This window comes from Labeo rohita, chromosome 18 (assembly GCF_022985175.1).
Source record: "Labeo rohita strain BAU-BD-2019 chromosome 18, IGBB_LRoh.1.0, whole genome shotgun sequence".
NCBI lineage: Eukaryota > Metazoa > Chordata > Actinopteri > Cypriniformes > Cyprinidae > Labeo > Labeo rohita.
The window spans coordinates 30,227,595-30,249,304 of record NC_066886.1 but is presented as its reverse complement, the minus strand read 5'-3'; the positions used below and the strand labels follow the sequence as shown (position 1 = coordinate 30,249,304).

At 40.1% G+C, this 21,710-nt stretch overlaps 2 protein-coding genes across 6 annotated transcripts in view; one reads left to right on the top strand and one right to left on the bottom strand.

Annotated features, from left to right (window-relative positions):
• Positions 1-1,721: 1,721 nt before the first annotated feature.
• LOC127180907 (C-X-C chemokine receptor type 5) lies at positions 1,722-3,807 on the top strand. The gene is made up of 2 exons (XM_051135301.1): positions 1,722-1,860; positions 2,455-3,807. Exons 1-2 carry the CDS (start codon positions 1,831-1,833, stop codon positions 3,538-3,540), a joined length of 1,116 nt encoding a protein of 371 aa, XP_050991258.1. The 5' UTR covers positions 1,722-1,830; the 3' UTR covers positions 3,541-3,807.
• Positions 3,808-3,951: 144 nt separating this feature from the next.
• bcl9l (bcl9 like) overlaps positions 3,952-21,710 on the bottom strand; it is a 59,365-nt gene continuing 41,606 nt past the window's right edge. The window contains exons 4-9 of one of the 5 annotated variants that reach the window (XM_051135266.1): positions 13,128-13,250; positions 9,337-9,511; positions 8,939-9,023; positions 6,112-8,539; positions 5,773-6,030; positions 3,952-5,614 (exon numbers count right to left, since the gene is read on the bottom strand). In XM_051135266.1, the coding sequence (XP_050991223.1) occupies positions 4,386-5,614; positions 5,773-6,030; positions 6,112-8,539; positions 8,939-9,023; positions 9,337-9,511; positions 13,128-13,250 (4,298 nt within the window). In that variant the 3' untranslated portion in view covers positions 3,952-4,385. Of the gene's footprint in view, positions 5,618-5,772; positions 6,031-6,111; positions 8,540-8,938; positions 9,024-9,336; positions 9,512-13,127; positions 13,254-21,710 lie in introns of all 5 variants that reach the window. The other 4 variants (XM_051135263.1, XM_051135265.1, XM_051135262.1 and 1 more) reach the window with 4 other exon arrangements.

The following is a 21,710-nucleotide window of genomic DNA, read 5'->3' as shown; positions in this document are numbered from 1 at the left end:
ACATGAGAGCCCCATCTAATCCACAAAAACACGCGTATGAAGATTATTAAGTAAAAGCATTTTTACTGCTCTTTTCATTTGAAACACATGTAAAATATTTTAGATATCTTGTTTTTAAAACAATATTGCAAATGTGCACTGAATTTTATTTACTGCGTAGGTGTATGAGATCATCACAATTATACTTGTTCCTTAAAAATATCATAATGACATGGCAGCAGAGTTTATTTCTTACCTGAGCTTGTTATTGTCTTTGCTCTTGACAGAAACCTGACATGTGAGTCATTTAATTAGGTCAACATGTTTGTGTTTGATTAATTGGTAGGTGATGTATGTATTCATGTGATTTAAAGCTTTGTGACATTAATTTGGATGCGTAAAAACATGCTTATTATTATTACTTATTTTATGTGTTAAGGAGGTTTGGTGTGCACAAAGTAGGAATCTGTTGATAGGGACACCTGTAGGGTTCAGATGTAGTTAATTAATTGCCTTAAGCAGCTGAATGACTCCTCCATAACAATTAGACTTATGTATATGCACACAATGAACTGAATTGGACTTCAGCTTCGCAAGACAAGCTGTTTGCAAAATTGGTAAATGGACTTTATAGTTTCATTACCTACAAAGTTCATTATAGTGGTAATATTTTTTTTTTCTTTTTCTTTACGTAGTAAACTATAGCCACTCCAACAAGCTTCATATGCTCATAATTGTGCCCATGCATGTAGCAATCATTTTCACAACTAGTTTTAAACTTTTCTAAGAGAGAGAGAGAAGGTGAGCAGTGTTTGTGCAAAACTCACCGAGAGTGTTGTAGGTGTTGAGGTACATCCAAGTACATCTAACACCCAAAGATGAGTAATAGTGAAAGAGATGTTTTCCTTAGTAAGACGCATTAACTATAACACTGGTGTGTAGCCAACTTATCATATTATATATATAAGTCCACATTTATAATATTTGTAATTAATCATATTTTGACTTGGGAAACCTAAAACACCCACAGCTCCGTAATGTGAACAAAATGGTTGGTTGACTTTCAGAAGTCATAGCTATGTTTTAAAAATGTATTTGCATTGGTTGCATTTGCACTATACCACTCAAAAGTATTATTATTATTATTATTATTATTATTATTAAAACATCTACATAATGATAAAAGTAAATAAATAAATATGGGTAATTATGTAGTGTCCAAAGTGCAATGATTTTTTTCTTCATTATCTGCTATTTTTAATTTAAAAAGAAATGCAAATAAAACAATTGCAATTTTAGTTTTATAAAATAATTCATATGTAGGCATATATTTATATTTGTTTATTTTTATATGTTCATATTTGTCCACAAATTGCTGTTATATGTATGCAATGTGCTGAAGTTACTTATGCATTAAAGTGGAGACTTTAAATAGGTTTCTGTTATCAAGCCTGACTGCTGAGAAAACAGTAAGGTGCTAAGGTTTGGTCAGCCATGTGCTAAAAATAAAACCGCTGCAGCTTCCAACAATAATGATCAGTTCAGAAAAAATCAAAATGTCAGAGTTTAGTGCAATCAGTACTGTATAAATCTGAACTGAAGGTTAGTGGGGGATGTTCTGTAAAGGAAATGTGTGGGTTTCTCTCATTGTTTTTGAAAAGAATTCAAATAAGGTGAATGCGAGCCCTTGAGGAGGTATATTTTAAAAAGGCGTGTCTTCAGACTCTGAGCGTAAATCATGGGTTGGTTGTTCAGAGGGGTTTTATTGCTGAAACACTGCATTCCTTTAAACCCAGAGTGAAAGACGCACATTTCTGAAACAATACTTTGGTCACACGCATCAAGACAAACATGGATCAAATACAAGGGAAAGTCACTTTAGTGAGTATTTACAAACCCTCAACTTTTTTTTTTTCTCCTTCTTCTTTTTTGGTTAGATTTATGGTTAGATATTTCTTGTGGACCGGTAATCATTGATGATTTAATTTTCCTCCTGTAATATATGAATAGAAAAAATGTGTATTGAATTGTACTAAATTGCACATTTTTACATAAGCCCTGATTACGTATCTTTAGATTGTTTCTTGTGGAAAAAAAAAAAAAAGTGTTTGCCTTAATCAGAGTTTAATATATTATTATTATTATTATTATTATTGTTATTAATATTATTATTAATTGTACTATTAATTATTATTTTAATTTGAAATACCGAAAAAAAAAACAGGAAGTGAGATTTCCTTTAAATAGCTTCCTGTAGATGCCACAAGTGGTTATAAATGTGTTTGCTCTATGCAACTTAATTGTTTACAGTTAAAAAGTAAGAAATAAATTGCAAATGATTAATAAAGATTAAAGGATGCAATTGATGAACAAATAATAATACAAATAATTAGTTAGGTTGATCTATATTGGAGCTTCTATTGTAAATATTGCAGTGTCTAGAGAAAAAAAAATCAACTGTTGTTGTATTTTCAGAATATTGAGGAAGACTTTTTCAGCGACTACGACAATACGACAGAAGGACCCTCTGATGGAGTACAGTACACCTGCAACTATGAAAGTAACCCACTGCATCTGTTTCACACTGTGTTTCAACCACTTGTATATGGTGTGGTTTTTTTCCTCGGCCTAACAGGAAATGGCCTTCTTTTGACCGTTCTGCTAAAACGGCGGAGGAACCTCCGTATCACAGAGATCTACCTGCTGCATCTGGCACTGGCTGACCTGCTCCTCCTCTTTACGTTACCGTTTGCAATTACTGAAGGGATAGCCGGGTGGCTTTTCGGAAACTTCCTGTGCAAGCTAGTAAGCCTCATTAATCGCCTAAATCTAGTGTGCGGGAGTCTGCTTTTGGCATGCATCGGCTTCGATCGCTACCTTGCCATTGTGCACGCCATCCCCAGTCTCCAGACCCGTCGGCCTAGGACCGTTCACCTTACCTGTGCATTGCTCTGGCTCCTTTGCCTATTTGTGACCATTCCCCATATGGTGTTTCTGTCTGTGGAGGAAAACGAGAACAACCATACCAGGCTTTCATGTACTTATGACAGCAATTTTGGCATCTCTGCAAACAACTGGAAGTTGACCAGCCACCTCATCACACACCTCCTGTGCTTCTTCCTGCCTGTGGTGATCATGGTGTACTGCTACACTTGTGTTATCATCACTCTTTGCCAAAGCCAGAGAAGTCTGGAGAAACAGGGAGCAATTCGGCTGGCCCTACTGGTTACACTGGTTTTCTGCCTGTGCTGGCTACCATATAACATCACCATTTTTATAGATACCCTGGTGGCGGTGAGTGCTGTGCCTGAGCCGAACTGCCATGCTCGCATCACACTGGATCAGGCGACGACGGTGACAGAGAGCATTGGCTTTTTCCACTGTTGTCTGAATCCAATCCTGTATGCTTTCATCGGGGTTCGTTTCCGAAGAGACCTCCTGCAGTTGCTAGCAAAGATGAAGTGCCTGCGTGTATGCCTGCCAGGTCTGCGCATTAAAAATGTGAACAGGGTATCTGTCTCAGAGGCTGTTACTACCACAACAAGCAGCCAATATATCTAATGGCACCTGAACATTTTTGTACAGTTTGTTTATCTTAAAATCGCCAACTATCTGTGATTTACAGCTTTACCTGCACACTGAGCCAATCACTGCACATGACTTAAATCACATACTGTGAGCGCATGAAATCCTATAAAACTGGACAATCTGTCAGTCAAAGGTTGAAGTTCATTAATAAGCACTGTACCTGAAATGCTGTAGTGCTTTGCATTGTTTTGAATGGATTATGTTAAATACCAGATTAAAAAAGGTTCTGTAAACAAATAATTTGAAATAAAAAGTGATATAATTCTTTGTGCTTTTTTTGTAATCTGATTGTCAGTCAAATTGTCCCCTCACAAGCATCAAACGAGGTCAACACAGTAAGTGAACAGATTTTTTTTCATATTTGTTATTAGATTTCTAATAAAACACAGTATACAGAACAGTTGCAAACAAGCACAAATTGCATCTTATTTACAGCAACTATCTATATATATATATATATAGATATATATATATATTATATTTATATATAGATATTTATATATTACCTTCCACAACAGTTTGGTAGCCAGAATGTATTTAGAACATAGAAACCCAGAGGCTTTTTTCCTTCCGCCTTTGCAATCAAACACATTGATCTGAAATATACATATTTTACAAATATCTTAAAAAATGGCTTCAGATTGTGTTACTTAACTGTAATGATAACCCTCAACAGATTTCTTTTCACACAAAGTTGACTTCAAAACCAATGTTTTTAGCATCTGATTGCCACAGTCAGTCAGTGGCAATAAAAACATGTCCAAATGAGAAACAGACATTAAGAAACAAGGTTTTTACAGTTTTACAGAGAAGCCAGATTAAAAGGGCATGTTGGCCATACTTCCAGGCCCGTAGCCCAATGGGCTGTCCAGTGACATGCTCCGTTGTCTGAGACTCTGGGGGCCCATCATGCCCGACTGTGAATGTGGAGGTCCCATCATAGGCCCCTGTGGGGACATGAGGGCGCCCTGCTGGCCAAAGTGCTCCCCAGGAAGAGCCATGCCCCGCTGCTTAGCCTGCATCATCATTAGATTCTGCTGAGCCATAAGATTATGAGGGTGCTGCTGTGGAGACAGCATGCCACGGTTGGGGTGGGATGGGTGTTGTAAGAGATTATTGGCCATCATGGCCTGCTGCTGCTGATGGTGATGTTGGTGCTGGAGCTGTTGTTGTGGAGACATGCCTGTCCTGCCCATCATGTGTCCTGGGTGGCATATAGGCCCCATTCCACCTCCTGATCCCATGCCCCTGGAGCCAATCTGAGGCATGCCCATACCTGGACGCATCCCACAATGTGAGTGTGAGGGGTGTAGGGGCAGCTGTTGCTCAGCCATCATGTTCTGTAGGTTAGCGATATGGGGGTTGGAGGAGGGGACGCTGCTATGGGGAGGTCCAGATGAGGAGAGCTGTTTGAGAAGTTGAGCGGAAGAAGCCTGTGGAGGCATCTGGCCCTGGTGAGGATTTTGCTGTGGCTGGGACATGGCTTCACTTTTGGGGAAGTACTGCAGGGTGCTGCTGGGCTTGTCCGCAGGAATGATACGGGAAAGATCGAACTCAGGAATGCCTGTATGTGTAGGCCTGATGACCTCACTCAGGTCTGGACCATCACCCATGGGCATGGATGGAAAAGAGTCTGGTTGGTGAGGAGGCCGCTGGTGAGACATGCCTTTGCTTAGAAGGTGCATCTGCTGGGGTGGTAAGACCTCTTCAGGGCGCTGGGGGTACTGTTGCCCCATTCCACCAATAGGGGAGTGAAGAGGTCCCTGTATGCGAGGAAATCCACCCATCTGGTTTTGGGGATGCATTGGGGAAACATTACAGGGCCCTATTCCATCTGGTGGTCCCCCTCCACCTCCCATTATTGCTGAGGTCATTCCTGGCATTCCCATAGGGTTAGGGGATGGGAGCATAGGTCCAGAAGGATCATGGGATAGCTGTGGACCTCCTTGGAGAACCATTCCCATTGGACTTTGCGGACCGCTGTGAGGTCCCATTGAACCCTGCGAGCTGAGGAGCATCTGTGTGGACTGGTGATTTCCCATGTTGCCTACTGGAAAAAAAAAGTTACATTTAATGATTTTAATGAATAACAGCTCTTTTAAAAAAAACAACAACTGCAAAGGTAGAACAATGTAAGAGGGCATCAAGGAGAAAGGACAAAAAATAATCGCTTTCATGATCTGACAGGTACTGTAAAATCTGTACCTGACATGTTGATTCCAGGTAGGAGGGGTCTGTCGGGTAGCATCTCATCATCTGATGTGGCGATTGTCTTGATGGCATCATGGTACAACGGAGTGGAGCTAGGCATGGCATATTTTGACATCTGAGACATTATAAGGGATAAAGGATTCTGGGATGGAGGGGCATCTGGTGAGGATGTGAAAGGCATGCTAGGATTGATAGAGTTAGAAGGCTGACTGATCGGTGTTGAGTTGGAACTCCTAGGTGGCAGGGACATACCTAATATAAAAAAAAATGACAAACATGTAAATCACATAAAAGCATAAACCTACACAAAATCCTGAAAATCAGTAACAGTACCTGTATCAGTGGAGCTGCTCCCATTCCCTGCGACCTTGACACTAGGAGGGCCTCCAGGGCTAGGCATTGTCTTGGGTGAGGCATTCCAGCCAGGTGAAGCAACGGGCATGGTTGGAGATTTAAGGTGTCCAGGGGAGCCAGATGGTGAGCGAAGACCAAGAGAAGGGCCCATTACCTGGGGGGACTTGATAGAGGTGGAAGAGGGTGTTCCAGCCCCAGAGGCTGCTGGTAGAGGAGGGTGAGGTGGACCACTCTGTGGTAGTTGGCTGGGTGATTTCAGGCCTGCTGCAGAGGGTGAAGGCATGAGGGGTGATGGCTCCTGACTAAGAGAGGGTGATTTGAGCTGGTGAGATGGGGGTATCGCTGGGGAACCCATTGGGTTAACACTAATGGGCAGGTCAGGAGGGTGTCGAGCACCAAGGTCTGTACCCCTTGAGCCAGTGTTCATGGGAATGTGACTAAGTCTTGAGGTGTTGCTCATGTGGGGAGGACCTGGCTGGTCTGCTCCAAACATATCAGAGCCTGGCTGCTGCATATATGAGCCATCACCTTGACTACCAGGAAAGGAGCTCTGGTTGGGGAACTGAAGAGGTCCATCTGGGCCAGGGATCATTCCTTTGTTAGCACCTCCCCGGCCATTCTGTGAAGCCCTAATGCGGGAGATGTCCTCAGGGCTTAACATCTCCCCAAGTGGTCCGGCAATTCCAGGACCTCCCCTCAGCTTCTGAGCCAACAACTGCTGCCCCTGTGGATTCATATTCATGCCCATATTCATATTGAGGTTACCGCCCAAAGGAGAGTCAACTATGTCTCTCATTGTGGGACCACCATCACTGCCTACTCCACCAATAGGAGAGCCCATTATAGTCCGAGAACCAGGAAAGTCCATTGGATCGCCACGGGAGGGCGGGCCTCCTCCCATTCCAGGATTGGGGAAGCCTGGTCCCCCAGTGTTATCTATCATCCTAGGTCCTCCTAGCCCTGCCTGCTGCTGCTGTCTGGACATTTGTTGCAAGTCCAATCTATGGAGTCTGCGGAACATCTCTTCCCTTGTCATGGGACGATCCAAATCACCCTGAAAGGGCTGGGGAGGTCCCCCAGGCCCCCCTGGAGGATAGCACCCATGAAATGGGCCTCCACCACCCATGTTTGGAGGCATATCATCTAACCAACCCATGCCTGGCCTTGTAGGTCTCTGAGGCCCCAATCCTTCCATACTTAGAACTCCACCAGGACTTTCTGGGTAACCCCCAGCCCCTGAAGGACCTCGCATCTGCCCAAGAAACCTTGGCCCTCGAGGACCTTCCTGATGCATGTCCTTTATTCGTGAATTCCCTCCCATTCCTCCCCCTAACATTGGCCCTGGTCCTGGCCCCCACTGTTGATCACCAGGTTTACTATGATATGGTGGTGGGGGGCCCCTCATCAGCATTGGAGGCCCCCCAGGCATGCCCATCTCTGGCATCATGCGGAAATGCTGGGGATGTTGGTGTGGGTTCATCTCGTGTTGCCGCCTTTTCTCCTGGTAGTACTCTTCTTGCAGCTTCCTCCAAGCCAGCTGCTCTGGTGTTACACCTTCAGGTCCCAGAAGGGGCCCCATGTCTAACCCTGAGGGTGAGGAGAGGTGGTGGGAATGTGGTGGCATACTGTGGTGTGGGCCCATCAGCGGGTCGTCCAGTCCAGGCCCCACAAGATTCTGTGTCTGTGAGATGATGGACTGTAAGGGCTCCTCATACTTTTTCATTCCACCAACAGGGGGCATACCAGGCATACCAGCATTGTTGCTGTGGCAATTACCAGTATTCCCCACACCATTCTCACCATCTTCCAAACCTCTACCTCCATCATTACTATTATTGTTGTTAACGTTAGTGCCATTAGGATTGCCATTAGGACCTCTTGGTTCCTCATGGCCAGCACCTGCTCCACTACGCAGAAGCAACCTCTCAATGTCTCGAAGAGTTTGTAAAGAGCGTTCACGATGTTCCAGCTGCTCCTTAGAGAGGCAATCTGTGTTTCCTGGCCCTACACGCTGGCCCATTTCACTCTGACGGTGTGCAGATAATGCAGAGGGACTGGAGGAAGGAGACACACCTGCACCATGGTGAGGAATTGTACTTGGCCTGTCCACTCCTTCTGGTCCTGAAACCCCTACAGACTGTGGGCCTGAACTTCCTTGACCCAGTGAATGAACTGCAGATCGGCTGTTGCTGTTTGATGTTCCTCCTCCTCGGTGGGTTTGGGCTGGCTCACTATCTGGATGGCCTGTGGAAGAAGGAGTACTGGTGCCAGGAAGGTGTCCTCCCATACCTCCACCAACAGAAGCTGGCCGGGGCGTACCACTTTGGGATTTGGGTGTGCCAATGGGCGGACTATGACTGGAGCTGATTTGCTCGGTTAGATTGGAGAGTTTTCCAACGCCAGAAGACTGCTCAGACAGATACAAAAAAATGTGAAAGAGAAAGAAAGAGGTGCTGTTAATGCCATTATTAATCTCAGCTCAATACATCACAAAAGACTTGAACTGTACTGTTTCTCATCACAACAGAAACAGGAACAAAGATGAGCATTGTGATTTAAATAGATATTTAAACAAATACAGTGTCTCATGTCAAACAGCACCTGCAAGTGTAGATGTCATGATGCAGTTTTTCCATTCTACTTTATACTATTATTTTACTTTATGCTTTATACGCTACTGATATTTTAAGAGCATATGTAATCATGGTTCATGATTACAAACATAATCTCTTGTAATTTTATAACTTAATATAACAAAAATATGAGGGTATGTATGTACACTATTTGTCCATATATAAAGACCGACCTGTTCCAACTTGGTACGAGGAACATTCTGCTGGTGATACAAGAGGATGGAGTCTGTGTGGCCATGCATCACGGCCTCTGCAGCACTGCAAGACAAAAAAGGTGCTTAAATCTACTTAACAACAAAGAAATTATGAAAAAACCTGTTTCCTATGATTTTCATAGCTTTCTATACGGTCATGTGACAGTGGCTTTTAAAAGCACACTCCTACTTCTGTTAAAAGAGTATGGTGGAAAATTGGCTGCTAAGATAATGCGTGCATAAATCAATTCTTTTGTTGTGGCTTTCTCAGAAATTTCCGGCTTAAACATGGCAATATATGGTAAATATCTCATTTGTTCAAACCAGACTATTAAGCTGCAGAAACTTTTGGCACCGAAAAAAATGATCAGACTGACCTGTTAGCTAGGCTGGTGGTGAAGACATACACTACTTGCTGAGGGGGCCGAGGATGCAGATCTGTGCGAATACCAGGTCCATGGCCAGAACCTAATGCTGCACCTCCTGGATCACTAACATGGCCCGTGGCAGATGAACCAGAGTGGCCCTGACTAGGACAAATCACATGTTCACCTGAGAGAAGAGACAAGAAAAAGTGATTGATCAAATATTTGCATTGGTAGAAAATTTAGGTTGTAACATACATTATTTACACTTAATGTCATATGTCAGTGGTGTTTTACTGACAAAATAACATTTCACATTACAAACACTGGAAGCAGTGATTCATATAACTGACAATTATGCATACTGAGTTACCTGTAAACATGCATGCATGCATCCATCCATCATTTTTAAGTGGAGAGAAGCAATGAAATATTATTTATTATTATTTAAATATTACTCATCAATAATCATTAAAAACTGATCTGATAAAGCAATTTTGTCAGGTCAAATAGGATGGTAAAGGTGATCATTGTTCCGTAATCTGACAAGTTTGAGAATTACTGGTTTATTTGATCAGAATCTGGTATGCTTTATGCATTCAGTATGCATTTATGAATTAGTTTTCACACCTACAGAGTCTACCTTAATAAAAGAGGTCAGTGGTGGTAGATCAGATGGTAATCAATTATACAACAGTACTGAATTATTACCATATTAATAACATGGATTCTTAATTGTTAGCATATTGTATTTCTTGCAACAATAGAAATGTCAATCCAAAAACATAGATGTTTGTTTACTACCAAAAAATCTTCCATAAAACCACAAGGAGGAGCTAAATCCCACAGAAATCTTCCCAGAGCTTCAGTTCCATTATAAACGACTGATGGCTTAGCATTTACGTCACAAATTTACGTGGGCAGATATGAAACACTGAAGATTTGTACAAAATAAAAAAACAAACACGCCATGTTCTGTCTCATTAACGTCACACTAAATGAATAGAAATCTGGTCATACATTTTTGAACAGAAGTTACAGCACACAAGATAATAGGAAACTTTGATTCATCCTATTGTCTTTAAAATTTTGATATGACTTAGGCAAGGTCAAGGTTACGAAGCAGGACATTTTTCTTAAAGGGCAATAGGGAGTATGTTAGGGGTGTTGTGTTGCGTATGTGCAGGTAATGTTTCACGGCACACCTTCAGTCACGTGTCTTATACACAGATAAGGGAGGCTGAGCTTACTTCACAAATAAAGCTCAGTGTCATACCTCTAATACTATTAAATGGCATGTTCACAGTCAAATGCCAACAATACATTTTTAAGTTCATCATTTTTCAGTTGCTTTTTCATGTACAAATGACACCATAAGCTCTAGTTGATGAATGCCCTTAGAAACCATACTAACGACTAGGTACTAGTCTAATAATAGCAAACTCACTGGTATAGAAAAAATAAACAAAAAAAAAAGCACAACACAGCTGTTAATTCCCCCGAGATTTCTTCTGTTTTATCAATAACTGTATGCCAACTGTCAGTCATGAGCGTTAGTTTTAAAAGGATATTTTACTCAAAAAAAGAAAATTCTTTCATCATTTACTCCTGATGTTTCTCCAAACCCACATTTTTTACACTGTACAATGAAAGGTAATTGTGACAAAGGCTGTGAATCAGATAAACTTCTCCTTTTGTGTTGCACAAAAGAAAGTCACAAAGGGTTTAGATAGACACGAGTGTCTTTAAATGACAACAAAACCTTGTTTTTGGTTGAACTATCTCTTCCTTTTTTTTCATGCAGTGTCTTTTCTGTGTTAAGGAGCTGTTTGGGTGAATCTCATGAGAGCTGTCAGAAACATGTCCTAGTCATAATTCACTCCAAAATCAAAACAAAGAAACATGAAATTATAATTTGCTTAAAATAATGTGCATTTTTATGGCAGTTGAAAATATTGACACCAGCTCAATTATCTTTATGGCAATGCAGTGGTAGTTTTGCACACTTTGACATTCACATGAGATACACATGAGAGCCAATGAATTTGAAGTGCTGTCAGCATATGTTGATTCTTGTATCTTTAATATTATGCATTATGCTCTGCTGCATTTTATACATAAACCTTTATTTCTTTCAGAATGTCAGTTTATATCAGCATAAAAACTAATGTTAGCAGCAGTGCAGTTCATAACCGTTAGTACGGCTGTTTGTGTTTCTATCTGTTTCTTGTTTGCTATGCAAACAAGTCTTCGAATGCCTCTTTCTCAACTTTTCTCTCGTACAGAATAGCAGGTAGCGCAGGGTGCGCACACACACTCCAGGATTGTGGTCACCAACTGACAGATGCACAAACATACTTGCAGAAACAAACACACGCTCAGAGAATGTAAGGCTTTGAAGATGACACTAAAGCAGTCTAGGAGAGTATAGGTGTTGCAGTGAAAAGTGATTGACTGCTTTAACATCCGACAGCTGGCCAAGATCTAAATGGTGTGCAGTTTAGTTGGACGAGAAAGACAACATACTGTCTTTCTACTGTAATTATTTTGTTATTTTGTGTCACAAATGTACTTACCAGTTTATTGAAACATTCTTGCTTTTCTTTTTTACTTTTCTTAATATTCATTTATTCATAATAAATGACTTTTTTCATACTACAGGGTTCTCAAAAGTGGAAGTTGTCATGGTTGAGTAAACTGTTACGGTGATGAACAGAAACTACAAAAAATAGCTCCGAAAAGCAAAAGAAATATTTGTCACATTTCATTTTAAGGTCCAATTCTCAATATTAATGAATTACTGGCTACGACTTTTCCTTTGCTTATTAACAGTTATTAAGGTAGTTGTTAGTTTAGATGTGGGGTTGGATTAAGGTGTCTAAAATAGCCTATTTCATGCAGGATAAGACATAAATATGTGACCCTGGACCACAAAACCAGTCTTAAGTCGCTGGGGTATATTTGTAGCAATAGCCAAAAATCATTAGGAAATTAAGTAAAGATCATGTTTCATGAAGATATTTTGTAAAATTCCTACTGTAACTATATCAAAACTTAATTTTTGATAAGTAATATGCATTAGTAAGAGCTTCATTTGGACAACTTTAAAGGTGATTTTCTCAATATTTTGATTTTTTTGCACCCTCAGATTCCATATTTTCAAATAGTTGTATCTCGGTCAAATAATGTCCTGTTTTCGAAGCAATTTCGAAAAATGGACCCTTATGACTGGTTTTGTGGTCCAAGGTCACATATGTGTTTTATAAGTACTAACAAACAGCCAATATGCTAGCAATATGTATGCTAATTAATAGTGAGAATTGGTCCTGAAAATAAAGTGTTACCGAGAAATTGATTGATAATGTTGGCCAGAAGAGAGAAAAATCACTCTCTCAGCTGCTGTATTAGAAACACTCATGCAGAAGCATTAGTTTTCTGTATTTATTGCCAATGTAATATAACACAAGGTGTAGTGTTTGAAATATTTAAAAAATGAATATATATATATAAAAAACTGTGGTAGTCTGTAAAAAGGTACAAACAAAATTGTTTTCATTATTGTAATTCAGTTCAATCTTGTTATTTTTTATTTTTATTTTTATTTTTATTTTTTTTTGGAATTACAACATTTAGCTTTTTTTTCCCCCTGGATCAACAGCACTGTGTGTTTTTACGACAACGACGTCAACCAGACGTTTGTGTAAACAGCCTACAGGAAGAAACACTCATTAAGGTTTATAAGACAGCATTTATGTACAGGTTCAGACTGGCAGGCTGTATTTTATGCATGTATGTGCACTCACGGTGTGTGGCAGAAAGGGGTTTCTCATCCTCTTCCTCAGTTTCGGCCCCCGAGCACCATTCATCACCACTGTACGGCTGCTTTCTCTCCAGCACACACCGACGTTTGCTGCGCATCACGCCCTCTACTGGACACCATAGAGAAAAACACAAAAGTACAACAATGTAAACATATTTAGAATCAATTACACATTTATATAAGGCAATATGGCTTCTATCCACACTGGTATAAGCAAACGCCCACAAACTGTCTCAAAAAGCACATTTATACTGATAGTATTCTCACATACTCCTGACACAGAGTACTCCAGAAATGTTTTGCCATTTAAGTGGTATGAGAGGACACAAGGCCTCCCAAGCCTTGAAACATCCCCTAACCTTGAATACCACATAGTGAGGGAGAAAACAAGGGAGAGAGAGAGTGCACACAGCTTTAGGTTGTGGTGTCCTCGGCCTGCGCACGCCGTGTTGGCGGCGGGCAGAGATAAAGAGCTGACCTTTTCTGCATCCTCTTTTGTTCCCAGCAGACATCAGTTTACGTAAATGAGTGAGTCAGCTCTCTGTCTCTGGTCTACTTTCTCTTTAATCATTGGCCCTTTCCAGGTGTGGCAGTCGAGTGGTCTGAAGTGGATGGGTGACTTGCTTTTCATTTGACTGTTTTTCTGTTTGGTTTTCTACCGAGTGAACAGTATTTATAGAGAAAGAGAGAGAAAGACAGAGGAAAGTTTCCCTAAAAACTGAGGTTATTATTGTTAACCAAAATCATAACTGAACTCCAAGTAGAATCAAGCAATCTATCATATTTTTACTAGTAAATTACATTACTTGACAACTGTCAATCTGTACTATTATGTTAAAAAAAACAAAAAAACACACACACACACAATTTAATAATAATATGTTGGCACCAAAAGCCTCGTGGGCAGCACGCCGACATATAGCGCCACTGCGCTTCAAGTGTTCTGAGTGTGAGTCCCGGCTTGTGGACCTTTCTCAATCCCACCACCTTCTCTCACTCCCACTTTACTTCCTGTCAATACTTACAATATTGTGCTATCATAATAGGCGAAAATGGCAAAAATAAATCAAATGTAAAAAAAAAATAAAATAAAATATATATACACACACACACACACACACACACACACACATATAATATATATATATATATATATATATATATACACATACACAATATTTACAATATTTTGATTTTTCAAATATTTACATAAAACTAACAATGGTCATAACTAAGTATCACAAAACATTTTATAGATATCTGGAAGCCTTTTTTCTTTGAATTCATTGATTACATGATAAAATGTATTTGTGTACTCCAGTAAATAATGACATGTAAAAATGTATTAGGATTAAAATATTTAAATAAAATATAATTATTTTTTAAATTACAAAGTTTACCATTACTACTATAATTTATATATATATATTTTATTATTTACTTTGATAGCTTTACACATGTATTACTGCACTCCAACATCAACAACAATAACAACAATAACAACAACAATAATAATAATAATAATAATAATAATAATAATAATAATAATAATAATAATAATATTTTTGTTTGTTTTGTTTACCCAGCGTATCGTCCTGTAGGTTCATGATTTTGGCAATGCATGCAACATTTAACACCATGACTTTTTTAAGACATTTCTTTTTCACCTTAATTTGTGGAAAGGTGAATTAAGACTTTTAAACCAGCAGTCATCATTACTATTACATGTATGCATGTATGTATGGATGGATGGATGGATGGATGGATGGATGGATGGACGAATGTGGATAGATGTATTTAAAGTGTTAGTGTACTTGAAAAAATAATATTTTGAAATATATATTTAAATAATAATCATATTTTAAAAGTAACAAAGTTACATTAAAATGCATTTTTCAAAATGCTGATTTATGAAAGCAATGAATTCTATTTACAAAACCGTAATAACCCCTCCTTCTACCTTCCATGCTGTTATAAAACCAAACAGGTGTGTGTGTTTGTGTGAAAGAGTGAGAGTGTGTATGCACACACAAAAGAGCTTCAGTGCCTTTACAGGAAGCGTAGATGACTCAGTTTCTCAAAATCAAATTCTCAAATTGCCCCGTTATTTCCCCTGATCTTCTAATACACACATAACATACACACAGCACCAGGCAAATGGAAATAAAATAAGAAATGCACAGTGAACCAAACAAAAAGAAAAGACACACACACAGTGAAAAGAAAAACACGCCTCCGCAATCCAGGAAGAGAAGACCTGTTATTGCTTTTTATATTGGACGGAAGTAGTTTGGCTGAATCTCACGAGACCTGTCAGAAACATGCTCTGGTCATATTTCAATGCAAATCAAAAGAAATAACAAGAAGGTATTTTTTGCATAGATATTATGCAATTTTTCATGACAATACAGCATATTCTCACCACCTTCAGTTCTCATTATCGTAATGAAGTTGTGCAAGTCTCTCGTTCCCTTTCACACATTCAAATCTACCGCATTGTCAGTGAAGACAGATGGCCACAATGCCCACAAAGAGCTCAGCATGTCGTGATATGAGACCTTATGCACTACTGCATATTAAATATTATATTATATTATATTATATAACTTTTTTCCTTCTAGAATGTTAATTTTTAGTCGCATAAAACCACTGAACAATGACACTGAACAACATCTTATCAGTAGTGGCATTCATAACGGTTACTAGGGCAACCAAAACTAGAAACGCAGACTAGTGACCGATCAGTATAGCAACTGCTGACATGCAGTGGAAAAAAAAAAATTGGTGGTGTGAACAGTGCTTACGTGATGACAAAATTTTCATTTTTGTAAATGATTCCTTTCATGATGCTACTGGCAAAGCTTTTTTATGTTTATTGATTTATTAATTTATTTTGGAACATTGTAAGAGACATTTTTATGTTTTAACCTTTAAATGATTTTTGCAACAATGAAATGTACTAAAATAATTTTGTTTAATTTTAACATTTATTTTATTAAAAAAAATATTTTGAGAACTCTAAAGCAAGAAACAAATTTTCATTACTGTAAAGAAAAACTACATAATCTATTTAATCTATTATTAGATAATCTATCTAATAATTATATATTTATTTTTTGCTTTGGCTTTGGTGTGAAAAATTACATGGACATGTTTTTGTCAGAATCAGCTAACCACATAAGGGAACTTGTGTATGTGCATGTGCGGGTGTGTGTGTGTGTGTGTGTGTGTGTGTGTGTGTGTGTGTGTGTGCAGTAGGGGACCTGTTGACATTCAGGAACTTGTTGCATAGTCTCCCTCCCCCTCAGTCTCTCCACCCCGCTCTATTCTACTTCCTGTCTGTGCGCAGAGCCTCTCTCAACCCCCACTCAATTAGTGAGTGACACACACAACAGGACAACCAACAGGAAAACACAAGCACTTGCGCATTTGGCGCTGTTCCAAGAGCAAAACATCTGACATGATACACACATATGAGGACACGCACACAGAGACACACGTGATCAGAAAGGTCAGGGCATTTTGGGGTTGCTGAAAACAGGCAGTTTCATCTTTACTGTGTTTCCAGTTAAAAGGGGAATTCCAGAAGTATGGCCTTTTTAGGTTGTTGATCAAGAGATATAGTGATACATATACATGAGTAAAATGAATATGTGTTGTGCTGAGTTTTGTTTGTGCACTACCGATTGACTATCGTATGTGCATGAATGTGTGTGTGTGTGTGTTATGCTAGTCTCCCATAGCCTGACATTTAATTATTGGCATAAAATCTGGTCTACTTTACTGCATATTCTAACCACTTAGACATAGAGCCACCCACTAGATAAGAAAGGATCCCCTTTCTAGGAATGTGTGTAAAATAAAAAGCACAATATTATGATTTTGTTTACAAAAAAATAATAATATTAAAGGTAATATGAATTATTAAAATATTATTTACATAATCATGACTTTAAAACAAATTAACAGTGTTAAAATCTCACGAATCTCACAAATTAATCTCAGAAATCAAAATCAACAAAGTGACTTTAAGTAAAAAAAAGTTACCAAAAAACAAACTTTTTTTAACATGCACTACACCTAAAGTCTGGAAAATAATTAACCTTTTTTCACGTTTTTTAAAAGAAGAATTACATTAAAAATACAGTAAAAAGCCTTAAACTATTTTAATATGTTTTAAAATGCAATTTATTCCTGTGATCAAAGCTGAATTTTCAGCATCATTACTCCAATCTTCAGTGTCACATGACCTTTCAGAATTCATCCTAATATGCAGATTTGCTGCTCAAGAAACATTTATTATTGTTATTAATATGTTTGTGGAAACCATGATACACTAGGATTAATTTTTTTTTTTTTTTTTAAGAAATTAATTTTTCTGCTTTTATTCAATTATTAATATTACTTTATTTTAGGACACATTAAATAATTACAATAAAATAAAACAAAATAAATAAAAACAAATTTTAAAAGGACAGACACACCAGTATTGACCCAAACTAATGGACATAAGACTACATGTGCAGTTTGTAGATGCAGCAAAGCCTGCAAAAACCTGTATGGCTTTAAGATCCACCAGGCCAAAATGCTTGTCTGGTAAAAAAAAAAAGTGATGCAACGCACAGGTCAGGTACCTGGTGAGACGTAGGAGGAGCCAAGAGCCACCCTACAGCGCCCAGACCCTCCACGCACCACTAGGTCGTTTCCAAGCCAGGCTTTCAGAACAAGTTATCAGGTTAAGTGGCCTGCTTAAAAATTAGTGCCACCAGATTGATGAGGACGTGGGCCAGATCCTCCAAGCAACAGCCAGAGATTTGGCCTGAAGGAGCATCATTCGTCCAGCGATACTACGGGAACAAATCATTAGAAGGAGAAGAACCGACAGCTGTAGCAGGAGCTCAATGCGCTTAGAAAGATTTTCAAACAGGCAAAGGAGGAGAATAAGGCTGCCCTGGCTGAGATCCAGAACATCGTAAGGACAAGGGCAAGGAGAGTACTCGCAGACGTGCAGCCTTTATCGCAAATCTCTTTGGATTTACCAGCGGGCTCCTCGAAGCGATCGACTCAACTGCACTCAAGACGACGTTGATAAGTACCTCAGTACTAGCTACAGTGATCGTGCAAGATACCAGGACCTCGCACCGTGTAGCACTTTGATAACCCCTCTGGAACCCAGTGTGGCATAAGAGAGGTTTAGGAGGTTGTCAAAGCAGCTAGGATGAACTCAGCACCAGGATTTAAGTGGAGTGCCCTATGTGGTCTACAAGAGGTGCCCCAGAAATGGAAGATCACCGGAGTCATCTGGAGGAGGGGGAAAGTGGTGCAGCAGTGGAGACATGTAGAGGGTGTCTGGATTCCAAAGGAGGAAAACTCAAGTAACATCGAGCAGTTCAGGGTCAGTGTGGAGGGCAAGATATTTTTTTTTATTGTTGCCTGATGCATGATGGAGTTCCTCCTGCAGAATAAGTAGAAAGACACCACTGTACAAAAAGGTGGGATCCCAAAAGTGCCAGGCTGCATTGAGCGCACTGGATTTGTCACCCAGTAAATCCGAGAGGTTTGAGAAGGTGATGGCGATCTGGCAGTGCTGTGGCTCAACCTTGCCAATGCCTATAGGTCAATCCCACACAAGATGGTGGAAACCTCACTGATCAAATCATGCTCCAGATAAGATCAGGGACTTCATTTTGTACTAATATACCTGCTTTAGTTTGAGAGTCACCTCTGGATTTGTAACATCTACATTTCATATGTTGGAGAAATTAATAAATCTCAGTGTCCTGAATCCATGTAGTGAGGAAGGGAAATGTAACGGATAAGTTCTATCTCTCTCTTGGAAAAGTCCAAATTCCATCAATCATTGAAATACCAGTTAAGAGGCTGGGAAAAGTCTTCAAGAGCACACTAAAGGACATAGCCACACTTCACGTAACTGGAAAAAGAGTTGCACACCTGGATCACTGCAGTGGACAATCAAAACTGCCAGTTTAAATCCTAGATTTACCAGCATGGCATCCTGCCATGACTCCTCTGGCCATTACTGATTTACGACATTCCCCTAACCACAGTCAAAGAATTTGAGAGAAAGATCAGCCACGTTCTGCAAAGGTAGTTGGGTCTCAGAAGAATAGCCTTGTACAGGAGTAAGAACAAGCCACAATTTCTCTTCAGTAGACTCGGAGGAGTTCATGGTTTGCTGAACAAGAGAAGTGCTGCTGTACAGAGAATACTGACAACAAAGATTCCTCAACTGGCATAGAGGTGCGGACAAGTAGAAAGTGGAAGGACCAGGAGGCAGTCGACCAGGCTGAAGTATGGCTGCGGCACAGCGCACTGGTGGGGACAGTGGAGTCAGGACTTGCAGGGCTTGGCTGTAACCACAAACCTTAAAATGACAAGGCCCAGGGAAAGGACAGGCATCAACTGGTCCAAGAAGAAATTCGAGCAGGAATGGAGACGCATCAGCAGGATGCAACAACAAGGGGCATAGACTCGATGGGAACAGGTGATGGACCGAAAGATCTTGTGAGCCGAATTGTGGAAAGCAGAGCTACACCGGATCCAGTTCTTTATCCAATCAGTCTAAGATGTCCTCCCCAGTCCAACAATCCTCTACTCCTGGGGCCTGAAAGACACCCCTTCATGCCTCCTATGCCAAAAAAGAGGATCCCTGAAGTACATATTAAGCTGCCGCTATAAAGCCCTGGGAGAGGGACGTTATCTATGGTGCCACGACCAGCTGCTAAGGGCCATTGGTGGAACCATCAGCACAGGAATCTCTCAGCAAGCACCCGCAGCCAGCACATCCAGCGCTCGATCACATTTGTCAAGGCTGGAGAGAATGTACCATGGAGCAGGAACTTAGCGGGAGGACTTCTGGCAACAGCTTGCGACTGGCAGCTAAAGGTTGACCTGGGAAGGCAGCTCAAATTCCCAGAAACCATCGCCATGAAGCAGGAACTCAGCCGGGGGTCTTCTGGCAACAGCTCGGGACTGGCAGCTAAAGGTTGATCTGGGAAGGCAGCTCAAATTCCCAGAAACCATCGCCATGACCACGCTTAGGCCTGACATGGTCCTCTTTTCAGAATCATCAAGGCAGGTGGTTCTGCTGAAATTGACTGTGCCCTGGAAAGACCTATGGAGGAGGCATCTGAACGGAAGAGGGCCAAGTACGAGGAGTTGGCAGGTGAATGCCATAGCAGGGGATGGAAGACCCATTGCCATTTACATTGCCTGGCCAGTCACTCTGCTGGGTAGAGACCTCCACAGGATGGATTTTTCAGTCCCGCTCCCACAGGATTTTGTCTCGCGCCTGCCTGCCCCCACAGAAATAGGTTACCTTGTCCTGCTCCCGCCCACAAAAGCCCACATAAAAGTAACCTATATAGATTTGTTTTCAGTACATCAATGAAATATACATGAAATAGTTCTGTAACATCTCTTAAGTTCCACAACATCCTACCATAAACACTCCCGATAAAATATTTGTCATTTATTTGTAACAGAAAAGCAACCATGGGCTGCTGTGTGCATGGTTTGGCATGGCAGAATGCGAGCAAACAGTACTCCCTTTATTATCACTAAAAAGCTGACATCTCAGTTTATCGCCATCTCATAAAGCTCTGTTATAACACAATGGACACAATATGCACAATGAATCTTTCACAATGTCTACACTTCATGTGTTAAAATGCGAGGATTTGTGAGCATGCAATATTCTGCACTGCGCAAGAACTTTTGAGCGGTGAGTGGATTCTAACTTAATCACCTCTGATTGGCCATTGCGTTCCGGAAATCAACAGATATGTCTGCGATTAGCTACATTGCTCAATGCTTTAAACACATTATAAATAGAAATTCTGCTTATGCTTAATAATCACTTTAATTTGTTGTTGTTGTTGTTTTTTTTTTGTTTTTTTGCTTTTGTGCAATAGATGAATAACAATTTATATGTTTTGTAGTATGACTGTCAGTTTAACACATTAACTTTACTGCAGGACGCTGAAGCTCTTGGGAATCAGGGGACTTCACCAGAATAAAGCATTTAGGAACATCATGGCCACTGCTGAGAAGGCATCCAGTTGGTTGTGGATAAAAAGGTGGACCACACAAGCTACCTAGACATGGTCGGGGACTGCTAACCCCTGGCTGGGTCGCCTGTGCAAGGGTGTATAATGTTGAAAGACCCGAAAAACCTGATGACCTCAGGTTACATTACTGATGATGTGTCTAGGGTGTGCCTGTAAGGTGTGTGTCAAAATGATAATGTTGCAAAAATTTCCACAAAAGAAGCAAAAACTGTTTTCAGCAATGACAACAAAAATAACCATTATTAATTACTGAGCACCAATAATTGAGAAGCGAATATTCTAAATATTACAACAACTTCAGAAGGATCATATGACATTGGAGACTGGAGTATGGATGCTAAAAATTTAGCTTCGTCATCACAGGAATATTTTACATTTTTAAAAAATATTAAAACAGAAAACACTTTTAAATTGTAATGATACTTCACAATATACTGTTTTCACTGTATTTTTGATCAAATAAATGCAGGGTTGGA

Excerpts from the sequence above, each read along its gene's own strand:
- LOC127180907 (XM_051135301.1), top strand. The coding sequence starts at position 1,831 with ATGGATCAAATACAAGGGAAAGTCACTTTA. Across the intron at positions 1,861-2,454 it reads TACAAGGGAAAGTCACTTTA|AATATTGAGGAAGACTTTTT; the intron begins GTGAGTATTTAC and ends TTGTATTTTCAG.